Below are 17,316 nucleotides of genomic sequence, written 5' to 3'. Positions count from 1 at the left end.
ATCAGCAGATGGAATGCTACGGTACAGCCGTCTCCCCGTCCTCTGTCTCCCCCTGGCGGCCGCCTCTGGCCTACAGGTGCTGCCCCAGCTGAATCCAGTGTCACCAAGGCCCCACCCCACCACCACACACCCCACCCTCCACAGGTGTCCTCCTGGACTCTCTTCTCTCTATATATGCAATGTGCAGGGCAGGCCTGCCCCTTGCTAGAGCTGGGACACTGTGACTGTCACATGGGCATTTGCTGCCAGCTGGCTTGCACCCTCCGCTCACAGTTTTTCTTTCATCTCCATTATTTTTCTAGCTCCAGGCCAAGACATCCTCCTGGGAAACCTGGGAGCCCTGGTCAGGTAGCTCAGTTGGTTGGAGCCAGGCTTCCGGGTTCAATCCCCAGTCAGGGCACGTACAGGAAGCAATCAGTGAATGCATAGATGGGTGGAACAAACTGATGTTTCTCTCTCTCTCTCTCTCTTTCTCTCATCTTAATAAAAATGAAACTGAATGAAGGATTAAAGTTAAGCAACAAAAAACAAAAGCTGCTCGGAAAGGGGAAAATCTGGGCATAGATTCTTTCCTTTATGCATAGCCCCAAAAGCAAATGAAAACATATGCAAATCAATGCCAGGTCACACACACTGACACGGGCTGAGGCCTGTGCACTGAGCACTGAGCACCTACTGTGAGTAGGGCCCTGCCCCAGGCACTGGGGACCCAAGTAGATCCATTTGGCACACAGGATCAGGACACTGACCCAGCCAGCAGATGAATACCCTTCTCAGAAGCTGATGGATGACAGCGCTGGTCTGGGGGTGACCCTACGTGGCCCACCCCAGCCTCGGGGTGAGGAATTCTGGGGTGGCGAGTGGAGACTTACAAAAGAGTGAGCCAGACTGGGGAAGGTCCCTGAGGTGGGAAGGAGCTGGACAGAAAGGGCCACCGGGAACCTTGAGCCTTGGTGAGGTGTATGAGTTTGGGGAAACGCTGAAGAGTTTGCAGCACAGGAGGGGTCTAATGAGTGGGTCCTAGTGGGGTGGGTCTGACTCAGGAGCCAGGTGGAGGGTGGGCCAAGGAGGAAAGGCTATCTCTCCCCGAGGGCTCCCAGCCTTCGTCCAGGTGTGACACCTGGCACCTGGACATACCCAGGAATGGGCCCTGGGACGCCTCAGCACCCGTGGCAGTGGAAAGGTCCAGAGTTCCTGTTCTGTCATCTCTGTGCAGACCAGAGTGGTGTCAGCATTCCAAGTGTTACCCCGCTTCATGAGCCCCCACATGCAAGGCCCATCTCCTCCTAATTCCAGCCTTTTCTCTCTGGGTGGTCCTGGCACAATGCCCTCTGAAGACTGAGGACCCGGTCCAGTGGCCCTCACCTCCAGCCAGTGTCCCAACAGCTGCTCTGCGCAGAGCTTTGTGCGGAACTGCAGGTGGGTGGTCATGTGGTAGAGGAGCCTGTGGGCAAATTGGTACTTGGATGAGCAGATGGGAAGAGTGGATGAAGTTGGGGAGCCGGGCTTAGTATTCTCAGCTCAAGGCCCTTAATAATGGGATCGACCCCAGCCCTTGACTGGTCAGGGGAGAGCCCTCCCAACTGATTCCCAGGCTGTAATGTGGATGAGACCTCAGTGGGGCCCCAAGGCAGGGATGAAGTGCCCCTTGGGCCTTTGTGGGGCCCTGGACTTCACATTCCTGGTGGTTCATCCTGGACTGTCAACCTCCGGCTTATCTCAAGCTTCCCAAGAACTAAGGGATCACTGTTCACACTTTACATAGAAACTAGGACTTAAGTGACACCCATCCTCGCCCCTAGCCACCAGGGCCCACCCGAGGAGTGATATAGCAGCTAGTTAGGAACCCAAGCTCTTTTTCCACCTGTTGCTCGTGTGTGGCCCTTCAGGGCCAAGGATGATCTCTAGACACGGGTCATTGTGGCTATATTCTAACTGGATGGATACTTCCTAGAAATGACACATGTCCCAACTATTACATGGCCACCCCTAACTGCAAGGCACGCTGGAGAACTTCTCCTGGGTGTCATCCTATGGAGATCCTATTAGTAAAGGAGAGGCATATTTGGGGAAACTAGGGCTTTCCACCAGAAACATGATTAATGAAATCCACAAGGCAAATATTTGCAACATATATGGGGAGATTTTTCCCTACAGGATTTATAAAACCCCACATGATTTACAAACCAATAACCAGCAGCCCAGCAATGAGTGAAGGTCATACAAATTGTTTTAATGGGGGGAGGGAGAGAATTTCTACTTCACAAAATTAAAAGTGAATCCTAATGTGATTTTCTTCCCCCAGCCATCAAGTTAGCTAAGCCCAAGGCTGGAGAACACCAGGACCCCTTCTTACTGCTGTTGGGAAGAGCCCTAGATATAGACCCGTCTATGGGGGGTATTTTGGCAGCACCAAAACCAAACACCTGGCCCAGCTATTTTGCATTCCAACCCTGTATTGTGCAGACACAGGTGGAAGGATATTGACTGGCCATCACTGCCCTTTTCTGGGTCCCATAGGCTTGCAGAAACTCTGCTGGGGACAGTGACAGAGGTGGTTCCTGCCCTTAGTCTGGCAGGGAACAGAAAACCAAGTGCCATGAATAGACGTGTGGTTCAGAAAGGTTACTGAGGCCAACCCAGGGATGACCTGCGGAGAGCAGACCTGGCAGAGGGCACAAGTGCAAAGGCCCAGAGGTGAGGAATCAACTGTGTTGAACAACAGGCAAAGCAGGGGTGAGGGCCCCACTGAGGCTGCTTTCCTGTGAGAAGGGCTGGCTGTGCACAAGCTAAGCCCTGAGTATTTGGCCCCTCTAAGCACAGGTGGGTTTATGTTACTTTATTTTCTGGAAACCACCAGGGCAATCATGCACATTACCTTACTCCCTGCAGGGCAGTAGCTGTGTCCCTACCTAGAACCCAGGCCTGGTTGCCTCCTCCTGACCTTCTGTGCTTTGGCTCCTGCCCAGCCTGTGCCTAGTGCTTGCACTCCAAGCATGGTTGACTGAGTATATTGGTAGGTGGCCTGGACACCAATGCTCCAAGGGTCCAAAGTGACACACCTCAGCCTCCTGGTTGAGGGTTCAGACAGGGTGGCATTAGCTTCATGCCTAAACTTCCCACATCTTGAGTGGTATCCCGGAAACAGATGCCCTTAAACACCCCGGGCAGGATGAGGACAGGTTCGCTCAAGGGGCCCCCAAGATGAGAAGTAGAACTCAGCACAGCAGGCTTGTGTCCTCCTTGGCCACCACCTCGTGTCTCCTCTGAGGACCTAGGAACCAAGGACGAGGTTCTAGGCCAGAAGAGGGCCCACCCCAATTTTGACTCCCCCAGGGTCTAACTGCCACATCTTACCACCAGAATGATGGGGAGGAGTGGAGACCCATGTTTAATAAGGCAGGCGGGACAGATCTGAGGTCCAAACCTGTGGCCTATGATGTACCTCAAGCTCACGAAGGGCTCGATAAGGCTGAAAACTCTTCCCTCTTGCACTGGGCCTCCACCCGTGACAGCTTCTCACCAAAGCCCCAGGGAACTGAGTGGGCAGAACAGAGCTTGGGGGTGAGACCCTCACCATTTCTGGGACACTCCTTCAGGAGATTTCACTGTGTGGGCCCTTCTTGAGTAAGACCCCTCCCAGAGCAGAGAACTCAGTTTAGCTGCGCCCTGTTGAGTTCTGCAGGGTATGCAAAAAAAAAAAAACAAGTCAGTCTGAGCACTCCGGTTTTCCCCGAGGAGTTTATTTGGGTAGACCAATGGACAGGGAGGCCCTGCATCTAAAAGAAGGTATTGGGCCTCTTGGTGGTGAAGCGTGGCTTGTGCTGGCGACGAAGGACCCGGTGGGGCAGCGGGAACTTGATCTTGGAGTCCTATGACAAAGAGAGGCAGGTGAGGGAGGGGTAGAAGCCTCTTAACCTTATCCTTCCAAAGGTCTGCTGAGGTGCGGACAACCCCCACCAGGCTCCTGCGTCAAACCCAAGGCTGGGGGGAACCCACGTCAGCCCAGCAAGGGCCCCAGTGCACTCACATGGAACTGCTTGACTGCCGGCCGGCGGCACTTGCTGGCTGCGATCTCCTCCACCTTCATGATCTGGATCGAGTGGGCACGAGCACGATGCCGGGCCCCCATATCTCGGTCTGCAGGGAGCAGACAGAGTGAACATGTAGTAGGGTCTCTGGGTGTTTCCCCAAACTCCCATCAGATGCCTGCCTGGGGGCCTCATCTGGCCACCAAGAGTGTAGAACCTCCCAATTCACTTTGAGGGGCACAGCCACAGCCCCCAAAGGCGACGAGATCCACTTGCTGTCAGCACCTCTGTTTAAACTGCTGCTACGACAAACGGCAGTTCTTGGGTTTAGGTGCTTGGGCTTTGGCCCTGGCACATGGCCCACACTGGGAGTGCCTTGGGCCACTATATGTCCCAACACAGGACAGGGGCTGGACCCAGGTATGGGTGGGAATATCAGGTTGACCCCCAAAGGTTCACTTGCTGCCAGGTCCCAGAAAAAGATGTACCTGGGACACCCTCCCCATTCCTGCCCCCTAAGCAAACACCTCCCCTGCACCTAACATCACCACCCCTGGGGCAGCCTCCAAACACTCCCAAAAACTTCTTTCATTTGTCCCACCTCAGTCTGGGGAAGTGTCAGACTGAGGTGCAGATGTCTGTCAGTGTTGACTCTAAAAAAGAGAGGATCCACCCTGGCTGGTGGTTCAGTGGACTAAGTGCCAGCCTGTGAACCAAAGGGTCGCTGGTTTGATTCCCAGTCAGGGCACATGCCTGGGTTGTGGGCCATGTTTGAGGCAACCACACACTGATGTTTCTCTCCCTTCCCTCAATATAAATTAAAAAGAAAAAAGAAACCTTAAAAAAACAAATAAACAAAAGGACCCAGCTGTGGATCACAGTGACTTACAGCACTGGGTGACAGCGCCTGCGGTGGTCAGGTCCCGGTACTCCCGGTACATGTTGTGGGTCCCACTGCGGGAGTCATAGCGCAGCCAGATACCAAAGTTCTTCACCCGAAGTGGGGATTTTTCGAATACCTGCCAAGGAAAGGACTGGCTGAGGGCAGAGCAGTGAGCAGGTAATCACCTGGCCCCTACCCTCACTGAGCCAACACCTCTACCTTTGCTGCTCCAAGGACAGTCCCTGAACCTTCAGACATCTAAGAGAAACCTGCCGCCCGGAGATTTCCGCAGCATAAATGAGACAAGGAGAGCAGTCCAGGTTACTTCCCCTGTGGGGACCAGCACAGGTCCTGACGCCTCCCAAACACAATGCTTCAGGGACTAGTTGGCTGAAAACCAGCTGCCGCCCAGTGCAGCCTTACAGTGTAGAGTCCAGCACCCATTGTGGCAATGTGCCCAGGTGACAGCACCTCTCCCCCCTTCACCCGAGGCCAAGGGAAGGTGATAGCCTTAGCCAAGGTGTCCCAGCACACCCGCTATGCCACCCCAGGGTGGTGGGCTTTTTCTCATTAAGATCCCTGAGACACACCCATCCCCTCCCACCTATGACCCTGAACAGGACTAGGGTTCTGAAGGGTAGTAACTCTGTGGGGTCAAGGCTGCCCCATGGAAGGTGTGAACCCACTCCAGACCTCACCCTGTCTTGGACACCCCATACCTGCCCACAGTAGACGATTTCCCCTGAAGATTTTTTCATCTTCTTCAGCTGAGACACAAAGTACCAGAAGCGGGACTTGGCAACAACATGATTAGGTGCAAAGATGCGCATGCGGTAGAGGGGTGGTGTGTGGCACTTGGGGGTGGGCAGGCAGCGCCCCACCACCTTGTACTCTCGCAGCTGAAACAGAATCAGGGGTGAGGTAGGATGGGCACCCAGGCAATGCAGAGAAGTCTCACTCTCTTTCCCAAGCTTGGGGATGACCACCAGGGGACACAGGAGGAAAGAGTCCCATCCCCGAGCTTCCAGGTGGACTGTGGGTCATACCACACTCCAACCTTCCCCATAAAAGTAAAGGCTGCATGCCCTTTGCCCTAGCTTTGAAAAGCTGCGCAGGACTATCAACCTTACTGTCTGACCCACCCTTTCTCATTACATTTGTGGGAAAAGTGGAGACCTAGACCTGTAGTCTCAGGCTCAGAACAGCTAGGCAACCTCCTTCCTCCACAGCATCTCTGCAGGTCACAACATCTTGCCAAAGATCTCTTTCACTGTGAAGCTCAGAGACAGTGAGCAGCCTGGGATCTCACAGACCACTCCAAGCAGTACCAGAACTAGAATGCAGTTCCCTCTCTAGCCCTGGGCTCCCTGCACCGCTGCCATGGAACTTAGAGCTGCCCAATTTTTCCCAGATGCCCAAGGAGATTTGGACTCCCAAACTTCCCTGTTTACACGGATGCGATGCCTGCCAAATGCAAGCCCTGGGATACAGCACAAGACCCACCTACCCAAACGACTCGCCATCAGTTTACTAAGGCCAATAGCAGACAACCCCAAGTACCACAAACGCGGCTCTTAATCCAACATATTGGCCCCGCGGATCACCCGCTCTGAAAGGGACTGACACGGACCCTTTCCAGCGTAGATACTGAGTCTGGAGGCCTGTACATGATGCCTCCCGCCACGTTTTTCTGCAGGTCCTACTCTCCACTTCTGCATCACAGACCCTTCTGATTTTGCCCGACACTTGCCACAGTGGTAAAGCTCGCACTCTAGTTGTCAATTCGAGTTTGTAAACAGTTGCTACCTCTCACAGTCATACAAGGAAAAACGGGAACACTACTGCGTCCACCCACGTTCAATGTGCAATTCCGATTCGGAAGCTCGAGGAGCTCCGGTAACGGGAGCCTCCATACCGTGCAACGTGTCCCTTCCCCTAAAAAGGGTACCTGGCCTCCCTTACTCCGTGATTCCCAAGCCAAGCCGGATAAAGAATCGGCATCCCCACGCGGTACCCAGAGTGGCCGCCATGTTGGCTGCACCTCCGGGTGCTCGCACGCGGCCGCGCAAGGCCCAGCCGGGAGCGTGCACTCTCAACACAGCCTGTAACTGCCCTTGGGGCCCCCTATTCGGTCCTCGATAGGTTCCACAACCCCCTCCCCTGCTATGGAGACTTTACCGTGCCAGAGGCCTTCATAACCCCGTCTCTGTGTGCGCCACCACCTACGAAAGGAAGTTCCCACCCTCACGCAGCCGCTCACCAGGACTTCGTTTCCGGAAGTCCCGCCCTCTCGTAGCCGCGCATCCATTGGCTCTTCGCCTTGCGCTCAATTAGATCTGTTTCTTCGTTGGTTCCTGATACACCAACCTCTTTACAGTTCCCCCTCCCTTTGCAGCTAGACTACCTTCCCCAGAGGTGACGCGGATAGTTCTTCCTGTTGCGCTGCAGACGTACGGGAGCGTCGGCGTGCGCGGCGAGCGCGGCGAGCGCGTAGTGGTAATAAGCGCTGGGAAAGGACTCTGTGGCCGTTTGGAGCGTTTCTCTTCGAAAAGTAGCTTCTGTATAAATAGAACAGATCTCGGTGGACGCGGTGTTTATTATACGATTGTAGCATTTTTCTGGGAGGCGTGTTACGTAGGTCTCGAGCCACGGACCTGAGAGTTTTTATTTTAAAAGTGGAAGTAATGCTACTCTTCCTCCAAGAAAAGTGACAATAATTAGATGCGATAACCCACGTAAAAGCCAAGCACAGAGCAATTAACAAGAGCTAACATTAATTAAACGCTGGAATGCTAGTTGTAATCATTACTATGGGGATCTGGTTTGTGTTTCTATTAATAAATGGAAGTTTGTACCTTTTAAAAAAAGATCTTATTTTTAGAGAGAGGGAAAGGGAGGGAGAAGGAGAGGGAGAGAAACACCAATGTGGGGTTGCCTCTCGCACATTTCCAACTCGACCTTGCCGGCAACCCCGACACGTGCCCTGGCTGGGAATCGAACGGACAACCCCTTGGTTCACAGGCTGGCTCTCAGTCCACTGAACCACACCAGCCAGGGCTTGTTTGTGTTTCCTAGTAGCAGAGATTCAAACCCCATCTGCGTGCCTTCAGTACAGCTCCTGGGGCATCGTGGGGGTAGAGATGGGGTGGGGGCACTAGAACTGATCTAGGTGCAGATCCCACCTTTGAGGGACTCCGGCAAAAAGGCTGTCCTGGAGGGGAGACTCATGATGGAAAAGGAAAGAACCGCAAAGACCTCACGACTTCAGGCTGAGAAGAGGATAAATTGGAAGATTGATTTTAGGGAGGGGAGGAGGTTTTTGGAGGAGCTTACTACTGAGCCCAGTTAGTCTTTCTTTTTTTAAAAATTAAATAATTAATAGCTTCATTGACATACAGTTCACATATACAGTTAAGCCATTTAAATTGTACAATTCAGTGGTTTTTACTACGGTTTTTTCCGCAGACATATTCGTATATTCAGTATTAATATGTGCACAGTTGTGTAATCATCATCATAAAATTTAGAACATTTCCAGCATTCCCAAAAGAAACCCTCACCCTTAGCAGTCATTCTCCACTCCCTCCCCTTCCCAGCCCTAGGCAACTAGAAATCTACTTTCTACCTTTGTGGACATGCCTCTTCCAGACATTTTACATTATTGGAGTCTGACAAAGTGAGGCCTTTTGTGGTTGACTTCTTTCACTCAACGTTTTCAAGGTTCATTCCCATTATATCATGGCTCAGTACTTAATTTCTCATTACTGCTGAATAGTATTCCATTGTAGGGCTATACAATATCTTGTTTATCCAGTCATCAGTTGATGGACATTTGTATGGTTTCCATTTTTTGGCTATTGCAAATGATGAGATATTGACATTTGCATGCAAATCTTTGGCTCAATGTATGTTTTCATTTCCCTTGGGTGTGTAGCTAGGAGTGGAATTGCTGCGTCGTGTGGTAATTCTATGTTTAACCTTTTGAGGAACTGCCAGACCATTTGCCAAAATGTCTGCCTCATTTTACATGCCCTTCAGCAGTCTATGGAAGGTTCCAACTTCTCTATGTCCTCATCAACATTTTTTATTGTTTGTCTTTCTTTTTATTATAACCACCCTAGTGGGTGGGAATTGGTATCTTCTTGTGGTTTGATTTGCTTTTCCTTGATGACTGATAGTGTTGGGCACCTTTTCATGTGCTTATTGGCCATCTGTATATCTTTTTAAAAATTATTTCTCTCTTTTTCTCTCTTCCCCTCTCTCTAAAGATAAAAAAAACTAACGTTTTTCTTAATTTATTGATTTGAGAGATAGAGAAAGAAACATCAACTTGTTGTTCCACTTATTTATTGATTCGTTGGTTGACTCTTGTATGTGTCCTGATCAGGGATCAAACATGCAACTTTGGCGTATCCGGACGACACTCTAACCAACTGAGCTTCCCAGCCAGGGCCCTATAGATCTTTGGGAGAATGTCTATTCAAATTCTTTGCCTATTTTAAATGAGGTTTTTAAAAATTATTGAGTTGTAAGAGTTTTTTGTATATTCTATAGATATATAGTTTCTTATGTAATACATGGTTTGCAAACTTTTTTCATTCTGTGAATTATCTTTTCACTTTCTTTAAAAATAATTTTTAAAAAGTCCCCCTTTCACTTTCTCGATTGGGTTCTTTGAGACAGGGAATCCAACCAATGACCTTTTCGTTCTCAGACTGGTGTTCAATCCACTGAGACTGAGCCATACCAGCCAGGGCTAGATTCATAATTTTTAAAAAGATTTTATTTATTTATTTTTAGAGAGGGGGGAAGGGAGGGAGTAAGAGAGGGAGAGAAACATCAGTGTGCGGTTGCCTCTAGAGCACCCCTTACTGGGGACCTGGTCTGCAGCCCAGGTATGTGCCCTGGCTGGGAATCGAACTGGCAACCCTTTGGTTCACAGGCCAGCACTCAATGTACTGAGCCACACCGGCCAGTGCAAATTCTCTAATCTTGTTCTTTTTTAAGGTCAGCCCCTGGCTGGCATGCTTCAGTGAATTGAACGTCAACTTGCAAACCAAAAGATCACCTGTTTGATTCCTGGGCAAGTCACAGGCCTGGGTTGTGGGCCAGGTCCCCATTTGGGGGCGTGAGAGAGGCAACCAAGACGTTTCTCTCCCTTCCCCTCTATCTAAAAACAAATAAATTTTTTAAATCAAAAAAGGCTGTTATGGGTCCCTTGCATTTTCATATAAATTTTAGGATCACCTCATCAATTTCTGTAAAGAAGTCCCTGGGAGTTTGACAGGGATTGCATTGAATCTACAGATCAATTTGGGGAGGATTGTCGTTTTCACAGTATGACATCTGCCATTTTACTTTTGTTTTTCTATGTCTTACATCTCTTTTGTTCTTGTTTCTCTACTCTTCCTTTATTGCTTCCTATTGCACGGAGTCACTGTTCTCTAGTGTAACATTTTGATCCTTTGATGATTTTTTTCAATATATTTTTTCAGTTATTTCTATGCAGTTCCTCTAGGGCTAAACATACATTGTAACTTAAAATCTACTTTAGATTTATGCTGCCTTAATTTTAATGACATAGAAATGTGACTCCCATATAGCTCATTTCCTCCTCCCCTTTTGTGCAATTGTTGTTATTATTGTGCCGTTATTGTTACACATACCACATCTACATATGTTATAAACCCCAAGAGTGCACTGTTATAATTACTACTCCATACAATTGTATGTCTGTTGAAGAAGCAAAAAATGGAAGAGGACAAGTACATATTTATAGAGTTTGTTCTATTAATTTCCCCTTTCAAATTTCCAGTTCTCTTCATTAGTTTTCATGGATTAGAGTTACTGCCTGGTGTCATTTCCTTACTCCAATACAGCTTTGCTCCCTCCACTTCTTTTGTGCTGTTATCGTCAAATACATGTTATAAGCATGTAACTAATATGTAATTAAATACAAATTCAATAAAACAATGTAATTAATATGTATTTTTGTACAACTGCTTTTTGACAAAAGGGGAAGTGATGCATTTATGCTGTCTTTTATAATTACAGAGTTACCTTTATCCGTGGTTTTGCTCTGGCCCCTACCCTGCTCCAAACGTCAGGGTAGAGAGGACACCAACCAAACGGCACTGCCGGGAGGGTCCACTAGGTGGAAGCAGAGCCCTTGCCTGTCTCTGCCTGGCCTAGGCCCGTAGTCCGGCCCCTTTTGTGCGGCAGCCACAGGTTAGATTTGTGGTGCATCGATGCTCTGGCCCTCAGTTTCCCCACCTGTAAGATGAGGCTAATGATAGTTCCCAGAAGGTAGGATTGTTGTGAGAGTTATTTATTCATTTTAATTAATTAATTAATTAATTAATAGAGAGGAAGAGAGGGAGAGAAACATTGATTGCCTCTCCTACACACCTGACCCAGGACTGAACCTGCAACTCAGGCATGTGTTCTGACCAGGAATGGAACTGGCCACCTTTGCTTTTCTAGACAATGCCCAACCAACACCTAAACAACTGAGCCACAGTGGTCAGGGCCATTGTGAGATTTAAGTGGCCTATAATGGTTAGGACTGGGGAGGCAGGAGTGCTGCTCCTGCTGGTTGTGCCCCTCCCTTTGTGTGTGAACTCAGGGGTCTGGGTCCCAGTTTCCCCAGGCTGTGGAGCAAACAGCTAGCTGGTGGAAAGAGGTCCTGAAAAATTCAGGGCAGGGCCTGGGGCATAAATCAAGTACCCCAGAGGAGAGCAGGAGAGGGGCCAAAGGAGGGCCCCAGCCTCGAGGCCTGGCACTCCCATCTCCAAGGTCTGGGCCAGGGTGAGCAGTCCTGTAGCTGGAAAGTTTGGAGGGATGTGTGTGTTCTGCCTAAAGTCTGCTTAACAACATTTTTTAAAACACATTGTGGCTCCCTGTTGCACCCCTGACCCACCACCTTGCCCCAGTGCATCTCCCTTCCATCCCGGACCACAAGCCAAGCCTTCCTATTCTGCTCACCCCCTTTTCTGTCTTGCAGACTCCATCCTTTCAGGGGTCACCTGGCTGGAGTTCTGCTCCAGTCCCTTAGTCCCCCAAATGCCTCCAAGCCACCCACTCTCCTATACCCTACTTACCACCCCACCCAGACCCTGGTCTCCTTGCTCCAGTGGTCCCTGCTCCCAGCCCTCCCGAATGAGTTTATTCATTAATTTATTCCTTCCTTCAATAGCTACCTTGTGCCACCCTCTAGGAGCACAGCCCTGATCAGGACAACCAAAGACCCCAGCCTGGGGGAGCTAACGTACGAGTGGGGTAAATGAACAAAAACAAGATACCAGAAAAATATGCATCTGGGCAGAGTGATATGTGCTAGAGAGAAAAACAAAGTGAAGAAGCAGAGGCCTTCTGGGCTTCAAGCAGTGTCTCCCCTGCCGCAGCCAGAGGCCAGACCCCTTTCTCCTTTGCTCAGCCTAATGAGGGGGCTCCCAGGGCACTGTGAGAAGGGGGAGCAAAGCAAGCTGCAGCCTCTTTCTTCCTGTCACTTCACCTCCCAGCCTGTTTCCCGCTCTGTAAACGGGGATCATAGCATACACACCTCAGATTGTTTCAGAGGATCAAATGAACTGCTACATGTAAGAAGCTATGGTTGCCCTGACTGGCATGGTATGGTTGTCATCCTGCAAAGCGAAAAGGTCACCAGTTCGATTCCTGGTCAGGGCACATGCCTGGCTTGTGGGTCCAGCCCTATGAGAGGAAACTGATCTATGTTTCTGTCTCTCTCCCTTCCCCTCCCTCTAAAAAAATGAATAAATAGATCTTTAAAAAAAGATGAAGAAGCTGTAGTAGTCGTTTGGTGCACTGCTGAGTTTCTGATGTTATATCTGCTGTTGTCATTAACAATACGATGGTTTCGGTTCACGGTCAGCGTCCAAACAACAGCTCCACTAGTTCGCATTTTCTCTCCCATCTTGTGTGGTTACATATAGTTTCTTTTTTGATGAAACACTTACCCTTTAAATGCTGTTAACAAAAACAAAATTCAACAGGCATGAGGAAAACAAAATATATAAACTAAGCCTCCCTCTTTTGCTGATCATGGCTCCCCAGTACCCCTCCCCAGGGCCCACCAGAGGCACAATTGTTCATGTTTCGATGCAGACAGAGTCTATGTGGGGAAGTCCACACCAGCTGTCCTTTCTCCACAAACGGAGGCTTCCTGCCCAGGTGGATTTGCACCTTGCCTTTTCCTTCACAAAGCCTTCCCATGTTGTCAGCATTGCGTTGCCTTATTCTTTTGCACAGCCGCCTACCATTTCATGCTGAGAATGCCCATAGTTTATCCAGCGAGTCCCCTGTAGCTAGGCATTTAGGTCATTCCAGATGGTTGCTGTTACAAAGAAAGCTAAGGCGAATAAATAACCCTGTACAGGTGTCATTCCTGGAAGGTTCATTTGCTTAAAGGAGACTTGCGGGTCCCAGGGTAATTTCTGTAGTTCCCAACTCATCCACTCTAGAGCTGAGCCACTTCCACTCCTGACAGCAGCAAAGGAGAATCTGTTTCTACAGACCCTTGAGAAAATACTGAGTTCTCATACTTTTCATGTGTGTTTGACAGATGGAAAATGGCCCCTCGTTATTTCTTCCTTTCTCTCCTACCCATCATTTCAACTTTATTGACGTATAATTGGAGTACAGTAAATTGTACATTTAACTTTTTTAAAATTTATTTTTCAATTACAGTGGACATACAATATTATATTAGTTTCAGATGTACAATACAGTGATTAGGCAGTTATATAACTTACGAAGTGATCACCCTGATAAGTCTAGTACCCATCTGACACCATACGTAGTTATCACAATATTATTGACTGTACATATTCCCTATGCTGTACTTTACATCCCCATGACTATTTCTTTTTAACTGGCAATTGATACTTAATCCCTTTACCTTTTCCACCTAGCCTCAAACCCCCTCCCATTTGGCAAATTTAATTTGTTCGCTGTATCTATGAGTTTGTTTCTGTTTTGTTACTTTATTTATTGCTTTTTAGATTCCACATATAAGAAATTGCACATACTTTAAATGCAGCCCTGGCTGGTGTGGCTCAGTGGATTGAGTGCTGGCCTGCACCAAAGGCTCACTGGTTCAATTCCCAGTCAGGGCACATGCCTGGGTTGTGGGCCAGGTCCCCAGTTGGGGGTGCATGAGAGGCAACCACACATTGATGTTTCTCTCCCTCTCTTTCTCCCTTCCTTCCCCTCTCTCTAAAAAAATAAATACCTAAAATCTTTTAAAAAATAAAATAAATGCACATTGTATGCCATTTTGACACAGGTGTAAATCTGTGAAACCATGACTATGATCAACATAATCTGCATGTCCCAGAATTTTATGGTGCTTCCTTCACTCAGCATGATGATCCTGGCAGTGTTCCAGGCCGGCGTGCATTCCAATAGTTCATTCCCTTTTATTATTGAGTCTGTTCTGTGGTATGCCTGGACCGCAGGTTGCTTGACTTATTTTCAGTTTAGAACTATTACAAATAAAGCTACGACAAACATTCACTTACAAGTCATTGTATGGACACCTGCTGTAATTTCTCTAAATGCCTATGAGGGGAATGGCTCCACGCAGGGTAATTCTATGTTTAACTTTAAGAACCTGCAAAACTGTTTTCCACGGTGGCGGTGCCATTTTGCATTCCCACCAGCATTGCATCGCCAGCACGTTATTGCCTGTCTTCCTAATTTTGCCCAGTCTGGTGTGTGTGAGCGAGTAGTGGTTTGGACTTGTGTTTTCCTGATGGCTACTGACTCTAAGCATCTTTTCATGTGCTTGTTGGCCATTCATACGTCCTCTTCGCTGTAGGGTCTGTTCAAATCTCTGGCCCATTTTCTTATTGAATTTCTTGTATTTTATCATTGAGTTGTAACAGTTGTTTATATACTCTGAATATATGTATTTTGTTTATTTAATGTAAGCTTTGTGAATATTCTCTGCTGATCTATGCCTTGCCTTTCTGTTTTCTCTGTGGGACCTTTCGAAGAGCACAATGATGAAGTGTAATTATTAACTTTTTCTAACTAAGTAAACTTTGTCTGCTCCGACTTTGTCAAGATTTGCTGTTATGTTTTTTTTTTTTTCTAGAAGTCTTAGAGTTTTAGGTTTTACATTCAGGTCTGTGATCCATTGTGAGTTAATTTTGGGTTGGTGTTAGGTAAGGGTTAATGTTAGTTGTTTTCTGTATGATGGCCAGTTGCTCCAACACCATTACCTGAAAAGACTTTCCTTTCCTCCATTTCATTGCCTTAGTATCTGTGTCAAAAAACCAACAGGCCAGGACACCAAGGTTGCAGGCTGGATCTCCAGTCAGGGCACGCACGAGAAGCGCCCAGTGAATGCATAATTCAGTGGAACAGATCCATCGATTTCTCTCTCTCTCTCCCTCTTCCTGCCTCTCTCTAAAGTCAATTTAAAAAATCAAGTGGCTATGTTTATCTGGGTCCATTACTATCTATTCTGTTTTGTATCTTTTACCAACATCAAATTGTTTCAGTTACTGTATCTCTATGACAAGCCCAGAAATCAGGTAGAATAAGCCCCCTGACATTTATATTCCTTTTAAGAAATCACTTCGGTTATCCTAGGTCCTTTGCAATTTCATATACATTTTTAAAAGATTTTATTTATTTACTTTTAGACAGAGGGGAAGTGGAGGAGAAACAGAGGGAGAAAAACATAAATGTGTAGTTGCCTCTCTCACACCCCTCACTGGGGACCCAGCCCGAGACCCAGACATGTGCCCTGACTGGGAATCAAACCAGCAACCCTTTGTTTCTCAGGCCGGTGCTCAATCCACTGAGCCACACCAGCCAGGGCGCAATTTTGTATGAATTTTAAAGTTGGTGCCAGTTTCTTTCAAAAATCCTGCTGAATTTAGGTTGGGATTTCATTGATTATAGATCACTTTGGGGAGAAGTGACATCTTAACAGTGAGTCTTCTAACCCATGAACACGGGGTGTCTTGTTAATTTGTTCAGGTCTTCATGAATTTCTCTCAGCAATATCTGTAGTTCTTAGTGTAGAGATCTTAGCCTTATTTGTTAGATTTATCCCTAGGTATTTTATTTTATTTTTGCTGCTGAAAATGAGATTTTAAAAATATTTTCATTTTTAAATTGTTCAATGCTAGGTATCAGGATGGAGCTAAAGTAGGTTTACAGTTGTGAGTATGTGAAACAGTTTATTTTTGTATTGTTATTTATTAATTATTGTATTATTTTCTGTATGAACAACTGTAAACCTACTTTTGCCCCACACTGTATAAGAGCATATAGTGTATAAGAATTCAATAGAACTCTGTATTTTAACTTTTTAACCTGTGAACTTGCTAAATTCATTTACTCTAGTAAATGAATGTCCTTGGGTTTTTACACAAACCATGCGTCATCTGCAAATAGGCACAGTTTTCCTTCTTCCTTTTCAACCTTTAAGCCAGTTATTTATTTAGCCCTCTGGCAATGGCCTTGAACTCCAGAACAATGTTGAATGGAAGTTGTAAGAATGGATATCTTGTCTTGTTCCCAGTCTCACGACACAATTCAGCCTTTCACAGTAAGTGTTATAACACTGTAGATTCTTTTGGCAGATGCTCCTTATCAGTTCGAGGAAGTTCTCATGTATACCTGCTTTGCTAAATTGCTAAGAATTTTTTAAAAATCACGAATAGGTGTTGAATTTTGTCAAATCTCTCCTGCATCCATTGAAATGAATCATATGCTTTCCTGATACTTTTAATTTGCATTTCTTCTATTTGAGTGAGGCTTAGCATTTTTTTTTCTGGATTTAAGGGGCATTTGTGCTTCATTTTCTGTGATTTCTGGGTTCATAGCTTGCAGAGTTTCTGGCATTTTATTAATGCTTTCTCAGGGTTGCTTATATAATGAGGATATTTTTATCCATAATATAAACTCAACTTTTTACCTGTTTCCTTTGTTTACTCTTTGAGCTTTTTTGCCAGCAGAAAAATAGGGAGTTTGTATCGCTTGAGGTTTTTTTTTTAAGATTTAATTTATTTATCTTTAGAGAGAGGGGAAGGGAGGGAGAAAGGGGGGAGAGAAACATCGATCTGTGTATCTGAGAGATACACAGATACACTTCTCACATGCCTCCAGCTAGGGACCTGGCCCAAAATCCAGGCATGTGCCTTGACTGGAAATCGAACTGGTGACATTTCAGTTTGCAGGCCAGCATTCAACCCACTGAGCCACACCACCCAGAGCTTACTTTAGCTTTAATTTGCTCTCGGGCAAGTCCTGGGCCTTGCCTTCTGAGAAAGTCCTCATGGAGCCTGCATGTGTCTCTCTCTGGAGCTGAGGGCCACCTGTGTCTTCACTCTGTTCCCCTCCTGCTCATTTTCAAAATATTGTAGT

At 47.2% G+C, this 17,316-nt stretch overlaps 1 protein-coding gene and 1 non-coding gene across 2 annotated transcripts; both read right to left on the bottom strand.

Annotated features, from left to right (window-relative positions):
- Positions 1–3,713: 3,713 nt before the first annotated feature.
- On the bottom strand, positions 3,714–7,207 carry RPL18A (ribosomal protein L18a). Its single transcript, XM_028519714.2, has 5 exons — positions 7,093–7,207; positions 5,634–5,813; positions 4,921–5,050; positions 4,031–4,140; positions 3,714–3,872 (listed from the first exon to the last, which is right to left on the bottom strand). Exons 1-5 carry the CDS (start codon positions 7,108–7,110, stop codon positions 3,780–3,782), a joined length of 531 nt encoding a protein of 176 aa, XP_028375515.1. The 5' UTR covers positions 7,111–7,207; the 3' UTR covers positions 3,714–3,779.
- LOC114504391 lies at positions 4,238–4,369 on the bottom strand. Its single transcript, XR_003685166.1, has one exon. It is a non-coding gene; the product is annotated as a small nucleolar RNA SNORA68 (small nucleolar RNA).
- Positions 7,208–17,316: the final 10,109 nt, after the last annotated feature.

Source organism: Phyllostomus discolor, chromosome 8, assembly GCF_004126475.2.
Source record: "Phyllostomus discolor isolate MPI-MPIP mPhyDis1 chromosome 8, mPhyDis1.pri.v3, whole genome shotgun sequence".
Lineage (NCBI taxonomy): Eukaryota > Metazoa > Chordata > Mammalia > Chiroptera > Phyllostomidae > Phyllostomus > Phyllostomus discolor.
This window is presented reverse-complemented; position numbering and strand designations above follow the sequence as displayed.

Bases quoted from the DNA above. Each gene is read 5' to 3' on its own strand.
- RPL18A (XM_028519714.2), bottom strand. The intron at 4,141-4,920 runs GTAAGTCACTGT...TGCTCCCTGCAG, and splicing joins AGGCGCTGTCACCCAGTGCT to ACCGAGATATGGGGGCCCGG. The intron at 3,873-4,030 runs GTGAGTGCACTG...TCTTTGTCATAG, and splicing joins CGGCAGTCAAGCAGTTCCAT to GACTCCAAGATCAAGTTCCC.